The 18,970-nt window shown below is 45.7% G+C and overlaps 1 protein-coding gene across 1 annotated transcript in view; it reads right to left on the bottom strand.

Annotated features, from left to right (window-relative positions):
* SLC9A9 (solute carrier family 9 member A9) overlaps positions 1-18,970 on the bottom strand; it is a 416,256-nt gene that overhangs the window by 102,596 nt on the left and 294,690 nt on the right. Inside the window, exon 13 of the mRNA XM_019532963.1 lies at positions 14,872-14,920. Coding sequence (XP_019388508.1) covers positions 14,872-14,920 — 49 coding nt within the window. The remainder of the gene's footprint in view (positions 1-14,871; positions 14,921-18,970) is intronic.

Genomic DNA, 18,970 nt, shown 5'->3' with positions numbered 1-18,970 from the left:
CCGGGTGGGCAGCAGCAGCAAATGCTGCCCAGTACAGCAAGCAGGGGGGCTGCAGCTGCTGCCGCTGTGTGCAGCCCCAACAGGCGAGCCTGGAGCCGGCTTAGGGCTCAGGCTGGCAGCAGGGTGGATTACAAGCTGGTGCTGATTTCAGAGAAAAATGGCCCCTCCCCCACCCCAGGGCTGGGGCCCCACGCTACAGCTGCTCGCAGGTGGTGGTGGTGGTTGGAGACACCCTTCTGTGGGGATGGAGGCATCCATCTGCTGGCCTGGCTTGTTGTCTGCTGCATGCCTGAAACCCTGATCTGAGATGTCACAGGGGGCTACCAAGACTCATTCAACCCTCTGGTTACTACCCCATGCTGCTCACATGGGCACCAATGATCCTGCCAGTGGTGACCCTGAGCAGATCAAAAGTGATTACAGGGTTCTGGGTGCAAGGGTGAAGGAGATAGATATTATTGCAACTGGTTTGTTCCTGCTAGAATTTTGTCCTGGAATTAGAAAATATTAATTTGTTTTAATACACTGACTAAAAACTTTGATCTAGGCAGATGCTCCCAATTCAACTCATTCCCTATGGTCTCATTTAGGAAAATGCCACAACTCTACTTTCCTATTACGGGGCTGTCTTTGAACTTCTTTCATTATTTTATCCCCATAAAAAGTCTGTACTTTCTTTAAAAAAATATAAGTATATAAACGTAGAATGATAATATTTAGGTGGTATTTTCCTTGATCCTTCCAGTTAAGGTGAAGGGCCCAGGCAGAAGTGGATGCATCCTGCAGATCAATTCATGGCTGCACAGAGAGCCCAGCAGGGCTTTGGCTTCTTCAGCCATAGGAGGTTGTTCCAACAAAAAGGACTGGTAGGAGAAGATGGAACCCACCTGACAAAGAGAGGGAAGAACATGTTTGCAGACAGACTTGCTAACAGTGAGGAGGACCTTAAACTAGGTTCACCAGGGGGTGGAGATCAAAGCCCTGAGGTAAGTGAGGAAGTGAGTGACATGGAGAAAGCACAAGCAGGAGGGAGCAATAGGTGAGGCCTCCTCACTTTTTCTGAGAAAGTAGGGTAATCATATAGTTACCTCAGGTATCTCTGCAAGAATGCATGGAGCCTGGGAAACCAGGAGGAAGAACTAGAAGTCATTGCACAGTCACAGAACTATGTTGTGACTGGAATAAGAGAGACTTGGGTGGGGTAGCTTGCATGATTGCATCACTCTCATGGATGGGTTTAAAGTGGGCAAGCAGGGGAGAAGAGGAGGGGTTGCATTTAATGTAAAAAAGCTGGATGATGGCTTAGAGGTACAGTATGAAACTGGAGATAGGCCTGTTGAAAATCTCTGGGTTAGGGTGAGAAGGGAGAGCAACAAGGTGATATCACAGTGGATGTCTGTTATAGACCACCAGACCAGGAGGAGGAAGTGGATCAGCTAGTGGAAGCTTCTCAATCACAGGCCTCGTTCTCCTGAGGGGACTTCAGTCACCCTGCCATCTGCGGGGATGGCAATACAGCAATGAACAGGCAATCCAGGAGGTTGTGGAGAGTGCTGGGGACAACTTCCTGGTGAAAGTATTGAAGAGGCCAGCTAGAGGCCATGCTCTTGACCTGCTGCTCACAAACAGGGAAGAATTGGTGGGGAATGTAGAATTGGGCAACCATATCATTAAACTGACCATGTCATTAAACTGACGTGCAAAGCCAGTCTACTACAAGAGAGAGAGAAAACTTTAATAGTAGCAATTTTAAACTATGGTCTAATTAATTTCCTACTGAACAAAAGGTGGTTGATGAGAGTTCTTTTTCTGCTAGTTTATGTATATCAGCACTCCTGCTATATGGTTCTCCACAGAGAGATGATAAGGCCAAATAGACATTCTGGAAGTATTTTAGAAAAATGCTGTAGGTGTGATATAGGTCTCAGAAGAACCCCAAAAAGCCAGTTATCCATCCATGGATATCATCCCTTTGAAATTAAAGTTCATTACATTATATAAGCATGGGTAAACTCTCATGGAATCACAGAAAATTGGGGTTGGAAGGGACCTTGGGAGGTCATCTAGCCCAAATCCCATGTTCAAAGCAAGACCATCCCCAACTAGATCATCCCAGCCCATGCTTTGTCTAGCCAGGTCTCAAAAACCTCCAAGGATGGAGATTCCACAGCCTCTATGGGTAACCTGTTCCAGTACTTTACTACCCACCTAGTGAGAGGTTTTTTTTACCTGATATCTAACCTAAACTTGCCTTGCTTCAACTTAAGACCATTGCTCCTTGTTCTGTTCTCTGCCACCACTGGGAACAGTCTAGCTCCATGCTCTTCAGAACCACCCTGCGGGTAATTGATAGCTGTTATTAAATCTCCTCTCAACCTTCTTTTCTCCAGACTGAATAAGTCCAGTTCCTTCAGCCTCTCAGAAGTCATATGCCCCAGCCCTCTAACTATTTTCATTGCCTTCCACTGGACTCTGTCCAATTTATCTACATCCTTTCTGTAGTGGGGGGCCCCAAAACTGTACACAATACTCCAGATGTGGCCTCACCACTGCCATCACTGCCCTCCAGATGTGGCCTCACCTCATCACTGCCCTTGATCTACTAGCAACACTTCTACTAATGCAGCCCAGTATACCTGTGAAGACTGAGGTAAAAGGGCACACTGTTGGCTCATATTCAGCTTATTGTCCACTGTAACCCACAGGATCTTTTCTGCAGAGCAGCTACTTAGCCAGTCAATCTCCAGCCTGTACTGGTGCATGGGATTGTTTCATCCTAAGTGCAGGACTTTATGCTTGTCCTTATTGAGTCTCATATGATTCTTTTTTTGGTGCAATCCTCCATCTGCAAATTTGCTGAGGGAGCACTCCATCCCATCTTCTAGGTCACTGATGCAGATATTGAACTAAACCAGCCCCAGGACTGACCCATAGGGCACTCCACTTAATACTGACTGCCAGACAGACAGACATTGAGCTATTGATTACTACCCTTTGATCCTGATGTTCCAGCCCATTTTCTGTTTGCCTTACAGCTAATTCATTCAGCCCATATTTCCTTAGCTTATGGGAAGAATGTTGTGGGTGACTGTATCAAAAGTCTTGCTAAAGTCAAGGTATACCACATCCACTGGTCTCCCCACATCCACACAGCCAGTCATCTCATCACAGAAGGCAATCAGGTTGGTCAGGCATGACTTGCCCCTAGTGAATCCATGCTAACTTCTTAATCACCTTCTTCTCCTCCAAGTGCTCAGAAATGGATTCCTTGAGGATGTGCCCCATGATTTTTCCAGGGACTGAGGTGAGGCTGTTCCCCAGACCCTTCTTCTTCCCTTTCTTAAGATAGGCACTATATTTGCCCTTTTTCAATCATCTGGGACCTGTCCCAAATGCCACAAGTTTTCAAAGAAAATGGCTAGCAGCTTTTGCCCTTTGGGTGGGGGCTGGACTCGATGATCTTCCGAGGTCCCTTCCAGCCCTAATGTCTATGAAATAACCACATTGGCCAACTATCTCATCACTCTCAGGTGCATCCCATCTGGCCCCATAAACTTGTACACATCCAACTTTTCTAAATAGTCCCTAACCTGTTCTTTCAACACTGTTGGCTGCTCCACTTCTTCGCAAACTGCGCTACCAGGTGCAGTAGTTTGGGAGCTGACCTTGCCTGTGAAGACAAGTGAAAAACAGCATTGAGCACTTCAGCCTTTTCCACATTATCTGTCACTAGGTTGGCTTTCCCATTCAATAAGGGGGACACACTTTCCCTGATCTTCCTCTTGTTGCTGGCATACTTATAGAAACCCTTCTTGTTACCCTTCAATTCCCTTGCTAGCTGCAACTCCAACTGCACTTTGGCTTTTCTGATTTCATCCCTGAATGCTGTCATACTCCTCCCTAGTCATTTATCCAGGTTTTCACTTCTTGTAAGCTTTCTTTTTGTTTTGTAGCTTGCTGAAGAGCTCCCAACTAAGCCAGGCTGGTCTTCTGATGTACTTGCTAGTCTTACTACACATTGGAATTTTTCATTCTTGCACCCTCAGCGAGGTTTCCTTAAAATACAATCCGCTCTCCTAGAATTCTTTCCCCTTCAGACTGGCCTCCCAAGAGATCCTGTCCATCAGTTCCCTTTATTACTTATCCTGTACTCATGGGTGCATCCAGATGAGCATGGACGTTTGTTTCCCTGGGGACAAATAGTAGTGGCATACCTTGTGCTGCTGCTACTTGTCCCCAGGGAACGCCAATGCCATGTGCATGGCAGGCAACCCTGGGTGGGGTAGGGGAGGCTGGGGCCAGCAACTGTGCTGGCTCCAGCAGCCTTACCTGGGGGCCTTCCAGGGCTGTAGCTGTAACAGGAAGCCTGGCTGGCAGCTGGAGCATGACTCTGGCTAGCCAGGCTCGGGTTCTGGGCAGCATCCACTGCCGCCATGCACATCACTCTGCTTTTCTTTGGCTTGGGTTTTTTGACCCCAGGATCTCCTGGGATCAACCCCTCCCCACACTGCAAGGCAGCAGCATGGGGAATGCCTGCATGTGCAGTGTGTGGCACCACAGATGGGTCTGCAGCACCATATACTCACATCTGTGCTTGTCTGGACATGGCCATAGTTATCATAATTAGCTTTTTGTTTTTATATTCTCAGTACATATGCTACTGCAATAGACTGACTGCATTACTTTATTTTTACATCTGATGACCAGTCAGAACCGAGTTATGAAAGCCCATGAATAATTCTGCATAATAGTTCAGGGTCAGCAACATACAGCCTCTGGGCCAGATTCAGCCTATGGAGCCAGGAGACTTTGCTTCTGCCCACACTCATGCCGGGGGTTGGCAGCTGGAAGCTGTGCCTGCATCAGCCACTTCTCCCCACTCCTTGCTTCCCAGCTGCAGTGCAGGTGCAGCTTCCAGCCAGTGGGGAACTGAACCATGGCTGAAGTGGCAGCAGCGTGGATGTAGCTTCCAGCTGCCCAGACCCAGCACAGTCCCCTACTGGCTGGAAGCTGTGCTCATGCTGCAGCTGGAGAATGGGGAGAGGGGACAGGCTGGGAAAAAGCAGCTGCAGCAGCCTGGGTACAGTTCCCAGCTGCCCGGTCCCAGTGCAGTTCTCCTCTGGCTGGAAGCTGCTGGGACTCATGTCACAGCTGGGGCGCGGGGACTGGGAAAAGTGGCAGGGATGTGGGAGTTGCTCCCACCTGCCTGGTTCTGGCATGGGTAGAGGCAAAACCCCTCACTGCTCATGTGCTGCCAAAGCCACCCAGCTCACGTTGGACTGGAACCTGGTTGTTCCTGCTGGCAGCTTGAAAAGGTTGTTGGCCCAAGAATTAGTCTATTGTATGTTCTGCTTATGCAACAAGGACCAAAAATACATGTATTTGGGGAAAAGCAGCTCTGGGCAGGTGCATTCTGAGGTCCGGATGACAGGTCCGGACTCTGAAACCAAGACAGTGATAACAGACAAAAGGCCTATATCTGCCTATGGGAAGAGACCTTGGTTCCACTCCTGAACTAATTAGACTCAATTATTTTAAGTGTATTGGAGCAGGGACTGTAATGTGGCCACTTACCCCCTCCTTACAGGCTAATGCTCTGACCATTTGGCTACTGTGTCACATGTTCACTTGCTTGCACGCTCTCTCTCTCAAATAGTATTTAAATTATTTAGTGCAAAGTGCAGCAGCTTCAAGAGGAAGAACTGCAAGGTACTTTCATTAGAATAGTGTATAGCTTCTAGATTAGAGCAATCATGCAAGATGCAGGTTCACATCTCATCAGGCAGAGGAAGTAGCTGAACTTAGTGGTTGAGTGCTCTGACCATTGAGATATTGGATACTTGGGTTCATCTGCCCTGACATCTGTGTTATTGTAAGAAAGGACTGGTATAGGCATGGATTTAGGTTTGTGAAATTCTAATGCAACTAGGTGAGAGAGGTGCTTCCTTGAAGCCTAGGTGAATATGGTCTCAAAGAGGTGGTGCATAAAACCAGGGGGCAGGGGAAGATCACACGTGGTGGCTGCCACCACTCTGCATTTGGCTGCATGTCCCCCCTCCCCCTGTCTGGCCACTGGGGGTACACCAATTCAAAAAGTTTGAAAACCCCTGATCTAGTCCAACTCCCCTAACAAAGCTTTGGCTGGGTCTTGAAAACCTCCCAGGATGAAGAGTCCACTGTCTCTCTGGATAAACTGTTCCAGAGTTTTACTACCCTCCTAGTGAGAAAATTCTTCCTAATATCTAACTTAAACTTCCTTTGCTGCAACTTGAGACCATTGCTGTTAGTTATGTCATCTGCCACTACTAAGAACAGTCTAGCTCCATCCTTTTTCAAACCTCCCTTCAGATAGTTGAAGGCTGCTACTAAATTTCCTCTCAGTCTTGTCTTCTCCAAACTAAATAAGCCCACTTCCCTCAGCCTCTTTTCAGAAGTCATGTGTCCCAGCCCCCAAACCATTTTTGCTGCCGTCCACTGGCCTCTCTTCCCACATGCTTTCTGTAGAGGGGGTCCCAAAACTGAACATAGTACTCCAGATGTGGTCTCACAAGTGCAGAATACAGGGGAATAATCACTTCCCTTGACCTGCTGGCAACATACCTGCCAATGCAGCCAAGTGTGCTGCTAGCCTTCTTGGCAACAAGGACACACTGCTGACTCATATTCAGCTTATTGTCCACTGTAACACCTAGGTCCTTTTCTGCAGAGCTGCTGCCCAGCCAGTCAGCCCCTGGCCTGTACTGGTGCATGGGATTGTTCTTTCCTAAATGCAGGACTTTGCACTTGTCCTTGTTGAACCTCAAGAGATTTCTTTTGTCCCAATCCTCCAATTTGTCTAGGTCACTCTGAATCCTAAGCCCTACCCTCCAGTGAATCTACTACTCCCCCAGCTTGGTGTTATCTGCAGACTTGCTGAGGGTGCACTGTATGCCATCTTCCAGGTACTGGTTTCATAGATTTCATAGACATTAGGGCTGGAAGGGACCTCGGAAGATCATTGAGTCCAGCCCCCCAGCCCGAAGGACAGGAAGTCAGCTGGGGTCATAGGATCCCAGCAAGATAAGCATCCAATTTGCTCTTGAAGGTGTTCAATGTAGGTGCTTGAACCACCTCCAATGGCAGGCTGTTTCAGACCTTGGGGCTCAGACAGTAAAGAAATTCTTCCTTATGTCCAGCCTGAAACAGTCTTGCAGTAGTTTAAAACCATTTGACCTCGTCATCCCTTGGGGCACTCTGGTGAACAAACGTTCCCCCAGATACTGGTGGTCATCCTGATGAAGACATTGAACAAAACTGGCCCCAAGACCGACCCCTGGGGCAGTCTAATTGATACTGGCTGCCAACTAGACATTGGGACATTGATTACTACCCTCTGGGCTGGATGCTCCACCCAGTTTTCTATCCTCCTTACAGTCCATTCATCCAGCCCATACTTCCTTAGTTTGCCTGTAATAATGTTGTGGGAGACCATATCAAAAGCCTTGCTAAAATCAAGGTATACCACATCCACTGGCCTTCCCACATTCACAAAGCCAGTCATCACATAATGGAAGGCAATTAGGCTGGTTCGGCATGGCTTGCCCTTGGTGAATCCATGCTAACTGCTCTAATCAGCATAAGGCACACATCCTAGTTTTCAGGAGTTCCTAGTGGCTGTCATGGACCCTCTCAGTTTGCTGTCTTCTGCGGATCTCATTCTTAGGCACTTTGCTCTCTCCACACATTGCTTAGTGTGCCTAGGGCTCAGATCCGCAAAGGTGCTTAATTTCCTCTCAAGAGCCTGTCTAATTAATTTTAACAGTTGTACTGATTTCAAAGTGGAATTCAGTAGCCTAAAGACCTTTGAAGACTTGACCTTTAGTTCTTAATTTGGGGATGTGGTTTCCACTAAAAATTAGGCATCTAACATGTTAACTATTAACGATTGTCAGGGTTATGTTTTATATAAATAAAATCAATGAAAGCTAAAATAGAAAGAACACTCCGGTCTGAAGTAAACTTAGCTGCACCCTCATCCATCCTACAATCAAAGTGCATCAAGGCTACAAAATGTAGATAGCTGCATAGGATTCTGCCACAAAAAAGGCAGGCAAAACTCAAAACAACTTGGTAGCAACAAAGGCATGTTTGACAATGGCACGTTAGACAACAGACTGATGGCACAAGGTAATACAATGCCATCAGCTCTCACACTGTCTGTACCATTAATATGTTATTTCAGGCATGCAATTCTGAGAGCAATAGGGAGCAGCTGGTTCTGCTAACAGAGAACTGCCCTTCTGATGCAAGAGCAAGAACTGCAGTTTTGATCAGCTCTTTGTAAAAGATATAAGAGGAGAGTTGCAGCCTTTCTATCCCTTGCAAGCAATACACCCAACCTGGAACAAAGGATGCATCACAAAGGACGTACACAAAGGACAAATGTGAACATGTAGGAATAAAATCAGGAAAACAAAGGCAAAAAACAGACTAGGGAAACTGGTTCCTTTTGTCAGCAGAGAAGGTGAGCCATTAGTCGATGAAGAAGACAGTAATCCACTCTTCCTACTTTGCTACACACAAACACCCACCCACCACTTTTGAAAAGCTTGAATTTATTCAAGTCAGTAGGTCCTGCCAAAATTCAGCCCAGGATGCTGAAGGAACTAGCTGAAGAAGTCTCAGAGCCAATGGCAATAATATTTACAAACTCTTAGATGAGCGATGCACCAGAAGACTGGTGAAGGGCTAACATAATGCCCATCTTTAACAATGGGTTGGTGGGAGGAGTACTAAGGAATTATAGACTGGTTAGCCTGAATTCAATACCTGGGCAATTATGATAGATAATTATTAAAACAAAGACAAAAGAAATCATTTACAAAATACTTGGAGGATGGAGGTGTCAGGGTTGTGTGTCGTACCCAGTTTGTGGAATACAATGAACTTTAGTAAGGCTTTTGACAGAATTCCCTGTGCCATTTTCATTAAACTGGTGAAACATGAGCTAGACAGAACTACCTTTAGGTAGATACGTAATTGTTTGAATAACCACAGGCAAAGACTGTAAACAGATCAGTGTCAAACTGGCAGGAGGTCTCAACTGGCATTCCATTGAGATCTGCCCCAGGGCCAGTGCTGTTTAACATTTTGATTAATGACTTGGATGCAAACATAGATACTATATTGATCATATCTGCAGATGACAAACTTTGGAGAGGTTACAAACACTGGAAGACAGGATTAAAATCCAAAGAAATGTGGCTAAATTTGAGAACTGGGCAATAGACGAAAAAATGAAAATAAACAAAGATAAATGTAAGGCAATGGATATAAGGAATTAAAACCAAATGCATGAACATGGAATGGGAGATAACTGGTTTGGCAGTAGCACTGCTGAAAATGATGTGGGGTTTACAGTGGATTATATGAGATAGTAATATGAGGCTCTCTTAAGAAAAGCGAATGTCATTTTGCGGTGTATTAACAGGAGCTTTGTGTGCAAGACATGGGAGGTAACAATACTTTTGTATTTGACGCTTGTTAAGCTTCAGCTAGATGACTGTGTCCAGGCTTGGGCAGCGCATTATAAGGAATCAGATATGTTAAGTGGTGACATGACAGCAGTTAGCAAGTGTTTGAAATATTGGCATAAAGAAATCAAAGAAACATGCTGCTCCCTTGCTATAGGGAACATAGAGGCAATAGGTTTAGATTGCACCAAAGCAGATTTAGGATAAATCTCAGGAAATGCTTCCAAACTATAAAAGCAGTATGGCAATGGAACAAAACTGCCTAGCAAAGTTGTGATGTCTCCCTCACTGGAGGTTTTCAAAAAGGTCATGTATCAGGGATGGCTTAGGGATAACGCAACCTGAATCCGTGCAGGGGGCTGGACTCTATGATCCATGAGTTCCCTTCAGATCTTATTTTCTAACTAGGCCCTTCTCAAGGCTGTGTTTCTTAGAGTACTCCATCATGTGTCTCTCTTATAAGTAGTTGATGAAACAATCCTTTATGAACACCTGGTTTGAAAATCTGATTCCTAGGCTTCAGTTCCAACTATGGCTGGAATTCCACAGTTAGAATTACTCTTTTGATAAAATAAACTCCATTCAACACTATGTTTGTACATTGTTTAGTTGAGAACTTTAAAAAAACTCTAAGGTTTTATCTATCCAGCTTGGAAATCATATATATAATTATTTTCATAATTGTATGGATTGGCTTGTCCTGACCTTCTTAGCCAAAACTTTTCTGTTGTGGATGGTTGTCACCTACAAACCCAGAGGTGCTTCATGTTGCAACATATCCCATGGAACTGTCAAGTACTTTAAAGTTTTTTTCAGGTTGAAGATGCTATTTAAATGTAAGTCATGTCCAAAAAGAAAAACACCATTGTGTAGTGTGAAATAGTTGATAGCAAGTCTATGAAGAAAACCAAGTGTGAACATGAAAGATGGATTAAAAGGAAAAAAAAAACCCCTCACAATGAAAGCTGTGCAAGAGAAGGAAAAGGAAAAACAAAAAAGGAAAGAAAATATGTGAATGAAAAAAATCCTAAAAAAGACTTTGAAAGGTAAATAACCATGACTACTATAATGAAAAGAAGAAATAGTAGAAAGAGAAGGAAAAGAGGTTGAAATAAAAATAAATGTGAAAACATGGAAAAAAAGGAAAAAAAGAGAAAGCCAAAGAAATGAAACACACAGATAAGAAGTCAGAATGAAAAAAACCTACTTTTCTAGGTAAAAATATTTAACAATAGAGGATGCTGATTTAGACATGACAGGGCATGAAATTCATTGTATTTATATCACACCTATTCTATTGTACTGCTGAGTTCTGTCAACAAAACTAGGTGTTAATTAACAAACACAGCTTGGGCCACTGGGTACACATTGTTATTCAGAACTTATTTTCCTCACTTTTAACAGAAAAAAAGGAGAACTAGAGATACACTTTTTCTAGAAATAGGTCTATTTTCCCAAGTGATGCACATTAAAGGTGAAATAACTTTTATATTGTGTGGTACAATCTTTGATGCTAAAAGACATGTTCAAGAGTGCTGTAAACCTGAAAAATGCTGATTTCCATGTTATTACTTTACTGAATTATAGTATCTTTCTTAATTACATTTCAAGAGCATATGATCTAAGATCCCAGTCTTGCTATAAAAGCATATGAGACAAATCTGAACATGGTTCATAAAAACATAACATAAGAAATGCCTTACCGGCCTGACCATCCCCATCCCCTATCTCTGACAGTGGCAATAGTAGCTGCTTTAGAGGAAAAGTGTATGAACGTGGAATACTGTATTTCCAGTGTACAAGATTGATGTGGTGTATAAGGCAACCCCATTTTTCTGATTAAAAAAGTTAGCAATTTCATAGATTTGGTGTATGAGTTGACCTAACTTTTTGGATGACTTTTTGACTTAAAATGGTCCCTGCATACCTTCACTGCACAGGGGGATAGACACGTGCTGCAGCACTGCTCACAGAGGACAGAGTTGGGCTCAGCCGGCATGGCCCCATCTCCTGTGAGCGGTGCTGCCTGGGCTGCCGAGCCTAGCACCGCTCAGGTGGGATGGAGCCATACCAGTCGAGCGCCGAGCCTGGCCCTGTCTGCTGTGAGCAGTGCTGCTGAGTCCAGCCCCTCCTGTTGTGAGTGGTACTGGGCTTGGTACTCAGCTGGTGCAGCCCAAGCAGTGTTGCTTACGGGGGATGGGGTTGTGCCAGCCAAGTGCTGAGCCCAGCACTGCTCACTGGGGATGGGGATGAGAACAGAGACAGTCTTGGTGCTTGCTTGGCATGCCCCCATGCCCTGCAAGTGGTGCTGCCTGGGCTGTGCCAGCTGAATGCCAAGCCTGGCCCCATCTGCTGTGAATGGTGCTGGGTTTGGCACTTGGCTGGCGCAGCCTGGCTCAGCACTTGGCAGCACTGTCTGCAGCAGACAGGGCCAGGCTCAATGCTTGGCTGGTGCTGCCCCATCTCCTGCAAGCAGCTCCAGGCTCAGCACCTGACTTGCACAGCCCAGGCAGTGCTGCTCGCAAGGCAGTGTTGTTTGCTCGCACACCACTGTTCCCTGCAACCGGTGCTGCCTGGGCCACGCCAGCCAAGCACTGGGCCCAGCACTGCTCACAGGAGATGGTGATACAGTGTATAAGTCAACGTTGAATTTTAAGAGTTAAAAATTGGGCTTCAAAACTTGACTTATACATCGTGAAATATGGCAACTAAAGCAGTGGTTCTCAGCCTTGTACACTCAAGGCAACTGTCCATAACTTTTGTGAACTAAGTGACACCCCATTAAAAAAACTAATATATTTATTTTAGTGTTGACTTTCTTAAAGAGGGGCTGAGAATGAGGAGCAGCAGCTGGTAAGGAAGAACCCATGCTGCAGTGAGCTGGGGGTGTGGAGTGGAGAAGGAAAAGCTGGAAGGGAAGAGTCTGCACTTATCTCCTTGAAGCCAGCCTGCATTTACCTTATCTCCTTTCTCCCAGTGGCACACTTCAAAGGCTGCCACAGAACCCTGCTTTAGAATCACTGATCTAGAGTGATATGTCCCCTGTCATGTCCTCCCTGGCATCCACTGTCATTGGTTTAGGGCAGGGGTTGTTAACCCGGAATACTTGGAAAGGTGCTAGGGGGTACGCATGGGGGGGTGGGGACAGAGCACTGCCACCCTCCATCCTACACTGTTGCTTCCCATGAGCAGGGCTGGGTAGGGACAAGGGCAGTGACTCCCCTCTGTGGGCCACACAGGTGCTGCCTGGTCAGCTGGATGCAGGATATGGGGGGAGCCGCCCATGGTGGCTGCTGCCATTTACCACCACCAGGAGTACACTCCTTAAAAAGGTTGAAAACCCCTGGTTTAGGGATGTCAGAGAATATATCCCTTACTGTTCTGTTTAATAGCTCTGTCATCTGTGAATTTATCTATCCTGTTTTGAAACTTGCTGTAGTATCTGCCTCTATAAACTCCTATGAAAAGGAATTCCACAAGTGCATATTGCATAAAAAGTACCATATTTAACTGAAACTTTAAATTTAAGACAAGCCTCCCAATAATTAGATTATATACATGGAACCAGCCCTTGCCCCCCCTGCAGCTTGCCTCCTCCACCTCCTGCTCTCCCACATAGCCTCCCCCAACCTTACTCACTCCCCCTACCTTACCTTCTGTTCAGCTCTGCTCCTTCAGGGAAGCCAGCAGCAGTGTGGGCCTGGCTCAGCCTCAGCCAAGCCTGGCTGGGGAGAAGCAGCAGTTGCCCAAGTTGGGCTACAGGGATCAGAGCAGAAGGCAAGGGGGAGAGGGGGAAGCTGGGGTGGGAGTGAGAGGTGGGGGAAACAGGGTATAGGGGAGACAGATTACTCATCCCACCCCTCACCCCAACCATATGGTCCCCCATTTTCCCCCAGATACATGCTGCCTCCCCCACCAAGTAAGCCATTCCAGTCTGGGGCAGGTGGCAGCTTAGTTCTAGATTCAGTCCAAAGCCTGGGCCAAAGCTGAAGCTGAATGATCAACTGCCCCGGCCAGTACCCAAATCCAAGATGTGGCTGACTGGAGGGAAAAAACCTCATCTTGGATTTAAGTAAATACAGTACTTTCTCTTGTCTGTTTGTTTGTTTGCTTGTTATTTCTTTGACAGGAGATTTGGACAAACTCTTACATGCTAAAGGAATAGGTAACAACTCATTAATAAACCAGTATTCTGGAGTGGTGAAATGGAACGTTGTACTGACACATGCAACTGTGAATGAGAGGGAAAACCAGGGATGTGGTTAGTTCTCTTTTCCTTAGATTAGTCACTTTAGAATGGGATTATCAAAAGGTGTTTTAGGAGTGTTAGGCCCCCAACTTAAATTTCAGTTCAGTTAAAATGTCACGGGGGGTTGGATACCTCATTTCCTTTTGACACTTGCTCACCAGCACCTTGCTCCTTTTTAAGCTAACTTTCTAAATTCTGTTTACTAAAATTCTCCCTGTAGTTTTAAATGAATAGAGCATTTCTGTTTGTTTCTTGCCTTAAATTATTCTGAGCCTTATTAAGGATTTGCCACGTTGTAACTCAACAGTGTTTGCATTTCAGTAGTGAGGACAGTTTGAAAATTGCTGTGGGTAAGAGGTGAAGGCCAAGTCATTGTCACTGTAATTCTACTTTTTCTTGTTTTTAACATTGTACCTGACAAGGTTAACTTCCTCCCGCACCCTTTTTTCCCATATGATTGTTGACAACAGCATTGTGTCTTTCTATATCTTTACAAGATTTCCTTTTAAATGCAGGCCATGCTGGATTTTAAATATTTTCATACATAAAGAGTGAACATGGCAGGGACAATGGAATTAGAGATGAGCATATGCAGTTTCTTAAATAGCCTCCCTGATGACTTACACGTTTATAACCAAAATTTATGTTCAGACTGACACATTAAAAATGTTTAATGCATGTTTTCAGAAACTTGACCTATCCTGATGTCCACAGTTACCATGCTGAATAATATGTATTTCCTTTGGTTAATCCAGGGAGTTAAACATTATTATGAAATCTTTCATCTCCAGGAATGTGGAATATGGCAGGTGATAGCTAATGGAAGCTTTGGATTTACTAATATTTCAACATGTTTTAATATTTATTTATAATGTGTTCCACAAAGCCCACAATGTCAGTGATAGTGAAAAATACATGCCCAAGACATTTCCCTGCCTCTTGTACAATAGACAGTTTTAAATATTTCAAAGCTTGTATTATTTTGTACTTGCTTTGTTATAGAGAAGCTGATCCCATTTTAAAGATATCCAGGGACTATGTTAGTGTTGAAAAATACACACTGTCCAAGACTGAGCATAGTCCCATCCAGTGTATGCCATTATCACTTACCTCACCTGCAGTTTCTGGTTTCAGATCTTCATCTGGATCTACATCAACCCTAATAAAGAAAATAAAAATGGTGAAAGACCTGATGCAGAATAGATTGTCATGTGAGAGAGATGTTTCTTTGTATCATATCACTCAATCTCAAGTAGGCAAGAAAAGGGTAGTGGCATTGCCAGAACATTAAGATAACTTTACATGAGAAATTATGCACTGTTTATCAGCATTCTTAATAGCTAAGATCAGCTCTGCACTCTGGCTTTGACACATTTACACACGGTAGAAGGACCAGAGGGGGGTATATAGGAGCTCTAAGTACTGTGTAAACTAGCCAGGGAGGATTTGCCTGATGCAGGCACTACAGTTGGCATCTGCAAGAGGCCTGACCTCCAAGGTCCCCTCCATAGCTAGGGACAAAAATTACACATAAACCAGTATAAGTGTTAGGAAACCAGATTCAAATCTGTAGCACAACAGATTCAGTGCACATAAACCACTTTCAAAATGGCTGAAACCAGTTTAAGACAAACCTGGATAGATGTATTATCAGACTTCACTGATTTAGGTTAAACTGGTTTATTGAGCTTCTGTCCCAGATCCTCTCCAGATTCAAGTTAACTCTCAGTCCCCCAGCACCCCGGGATGCTTTGCACCTCCCTTGCAAACCCCTGCCTCCCAGGTGCGGGGGCTAGCCTCGACCCAACCTGTCTGCTCCAGGCCAGCAGGGGGGTATGCTCTAGTGCCCCCTGGCATCTGGCCTGGGCCACTGCAGGCATGCAGAATCAAAAGTGAATGTCTGTTCACTTGCTTATCAGTTCAATCTATGCAGCTCAGGCTAACCTACAAAGATTGAATTGATTCAGCCTCAGGATTTCTGACTATCTGCACTTAGATTATAGGAAGCATGCTGGGGAAGAGCCGGAAGTAGGAGAGGCATGTTGAGGGGAAGGCTGCAACAAACATGCTGCAGACCCATAGGGTAGCTATATGTGGCTACTGTAACTTTTACTAGGATGCAATCTGGAGAGTGAGGGAGGTGAAGAGACAGCTTACAGCTATTTTAATCCTTTCTTTTTCTGCAACGTAAGTCCTGCACTTAGCTCCATATCTCATCTCTGGCAGAAAATAACACAGAGGTGGAACTGGGTGCTCCACAACCTGGGCAGCTGTGCAGTGCCCGAGGCAATGCCAGCTGCTGCATGCTGATTACAGCACCAGGAAAACTGATGACGATGATGTTGTTCACTTCAGCTTCTTGAAAGCTGAAGAGAGCAAATTGTGTCAGGTAGGTAAGACAAGGGGGGAAAACTGTGACAATTGATGAGATGGGCAACGGAAACAACCTGGATAGCAGTTTTAGCAGTGTGGACAGACAATAAAGTCTGGGCATTAATGAGAATATGTAGGAAAAAACAATGAGATTTGGACAGAGGCTTGATGTGCATAGTTAGAGAGGTGATTAGAGGCCTAGGTGGAAGTGGCCATTTCATGATGATATCCATAGTGAGAAGAAAGAAGGGCAATGAGGAATAACAATGGATAGCCCTATCACTGGATCTGAAGTCAAAAGGAAACCAGCAGCTCTAAGTGCCTGAGAAGCCATTTGAGTTAATGCAAAATCTACTGATACAGATAAAATGTATTCTTTCACCAGGTGTTCATTTAAGGTCACTTAACAGTTTTGCTCCTTGTATATTTTTTTCCTATCAGCTTTATTCTTAAATCCTATTTATTTATTTTTAAATTATTTATTATTAACAATTACTTGCTCCTACATTCTTTACTGGAAATATTATGCATACATTCTTATACAGTCTGAGACAGGAACTAGAAGCAAAGTGGATGCTTTTATGTGTAAATCCTGAAAGGAGGAGTGAAAAGACAGTTTGTTTCTACCACAGGTCTCTAGCTTCAAAAAAATCCAGGTCTTCCAGGCATAAATATTTCCACATTTTTCTTAAAACTAATGATCCTAGTCCTGACTCAACAAAGAGATGGAATGAATAGTAGGGCTGTGAGAAGCTTCTGGTGCTGATCTAATTCAGAGAAGATTTAGCTCAATTTGATGGCTGAATCTCTGAATCTGATAGAATCAGGAGACCAATTAAAAGGTCTGAATCAACTGAGGCTCTCCAAATCAATTTGGAAAAGATTTGGAGAGTTTTGGAGATTTGGGCAGTCCTTGCTCACTGCTGCAGGGAGCTGGACCCGAACTCTGGGCTGTTAAGTAGGGGGTGGGGAAGAGGGGAGCTGGACCCCCACTAGGCCCCACCCCTGCCTGCTTCCTGAGCCCCCCTGAGCACCCCTGACCCACTGTCTCTGCCCCCACCATGGCTGCCTTGCCCACCCCAGCTCCTGCCTCTCTTTAAAACAAATAAATAAATAAATAAAAGTGCTGCACACACTGGCTGCTGCAGCAGCCTAGGGGCTTCTGGGGGCTCATGGCAGAGCCCCCCATGCAGTGGGGGGCAGTGGAAATTCCTCCCCCACTGCCTGGCAGGAGACAGTGAGTGTAGGCTTTTTTTTTTTTTTTTAAAGAGTTGGAAGTGTGGGTAGAGGATGGGGGTTTGTGACAGAGTCCCCTAGGCAGCATGGGGCAGTGGGGATTGCCCCCCCACACCTGGCAGCAGTCAGTGACTGGGGGCATTTTTTTTCCCAAAGAGCTGGGGCTGGTTGGGGCAGCCAATGATGGGGCTGGGAGAGTGAGTGGGGGATGGGGCCAATTTGAAGATCTGTCCAATTCGGAGGTAGTTAGGTCAAAGGATGTGGTCATCATGGGTGATCTGAACTTTCCAGACTCTGCTGGTAAGAGCAGTCAGCCAGATCTGACCGCTCATGTAGGTTCCTAGCCCAAATGCAGGACCTCCATCTAACCCAGGAGGTGCACAGCCCCACCAGGGGAGATGCCTTGTTGGACCTGGTGCCAGCCATGGGTGACAACCTGGAGAGGGGGCTGCAGGTGCTTGACCACCTGGGCGACAGTGATCATCGCCTGCTGGAATTCACCATCCAGTGCAAAGAGGCAAAGGCCTGCAGCAAGGCAGCAGCCCTAGATTTCAGGATGGTGGACTTCAATGAGCTAAGGAGAATAGTCGGGGAAACACTGAGGTCCCAGAGGAGAGCCAGGTGTCCAAGAAAAGTGCTGGCTCCTTAAGGAGACAATCCTCCAAGCCCAAAGGGAGATAATCCCAAAGGGAACAGGAGGGCACAAAAGCCCCCTGGCTCACCAAAAGCATCCGGGAATGTCTTCTAGCTAAAAGGGAGGAGTACACCCAATGGAAGGGAGGGGCCATCACCAAGGAGGATTATGCTGCGGTTGCTTGGGGATGCAGGCGGGCAGTCAGGAAGGCCAAGGCAGAGATGGAACTGGGACTAGCTTCCCGGATTAAGGACAACAAGAAGTCCTTTTTTAAATACATAGGGGGCAAAAAGAAGGTACTGGGTAACGTGGGGTCCCTGCAAGACACGCTAGGAAATTTGGTCATCACACCAGATGACAAAGCTAACCTATTCAACGACTTCTTTGTTTCCATTTTCACGAGCAGGGACCAGATCAGCCCCCCTCAGGCCCCAGGGGAGGCGCACCTAGGCCATGGGTCAGGGAGGATCTAGTCAGGGAACTTCTGGAGGGACTGGATGTATTTAAATCAGCTGCTCCGGACAGTCTCCACCCCAGAGTGCTGAGGAAATTAGCTGAGGTCATTGCGGGACCCCTGGCATGGTTGTATGAGCACTCGTGGTGCTCTGCTGTGGTGCCAGAGGACTGGAAGAAGGCCAAAGTGGTTCCCATCTTCAAAAAAGGGAGGAAGGAGGACTCAGGGAACTATAGGCCAGTTATTCTTACCTCGATCCTGGGTAAGCTTTTTGAGAGAATTATTCTGGCACATGTCCACGAGGGGCCAGCAGGGGAGCTTATGCTTAGGGGTGACCAACACCTGCTTAGAGGCAGGTCCTGTCAGACCAACCTGGTGGCCTTCTACGACCAGGTCACCAAATCCTTAGATGCAGGGGTAGCAGTGGACATAGTCTTTCTGGACTTTTGGAAGGCTTTTGACACTGTCTCTCACCCTGTTCTCATTAAGAAACTGGGGGACTGTGGTGTCGA

Source organism: Crocodylus porosus, unplaced genomic scaffold (genome assembly GCF_001723895.1).
Source record: "Crocodylus porosus isolate Cpor-Errol unplaced genomic scaffold, CroPor_comp1, whole genome shotgun sequence".
Lineage (NCBI taxonomy): Eukaryota > Metazoa > Chordata > Crocodylia > Crocodylidae > Crocodylus > Crocodylus porosus.
Note: the sequence above shows the minus strand (reverse complement) of the source record. Positions and strands in the feature narration are given on the sequence as shown.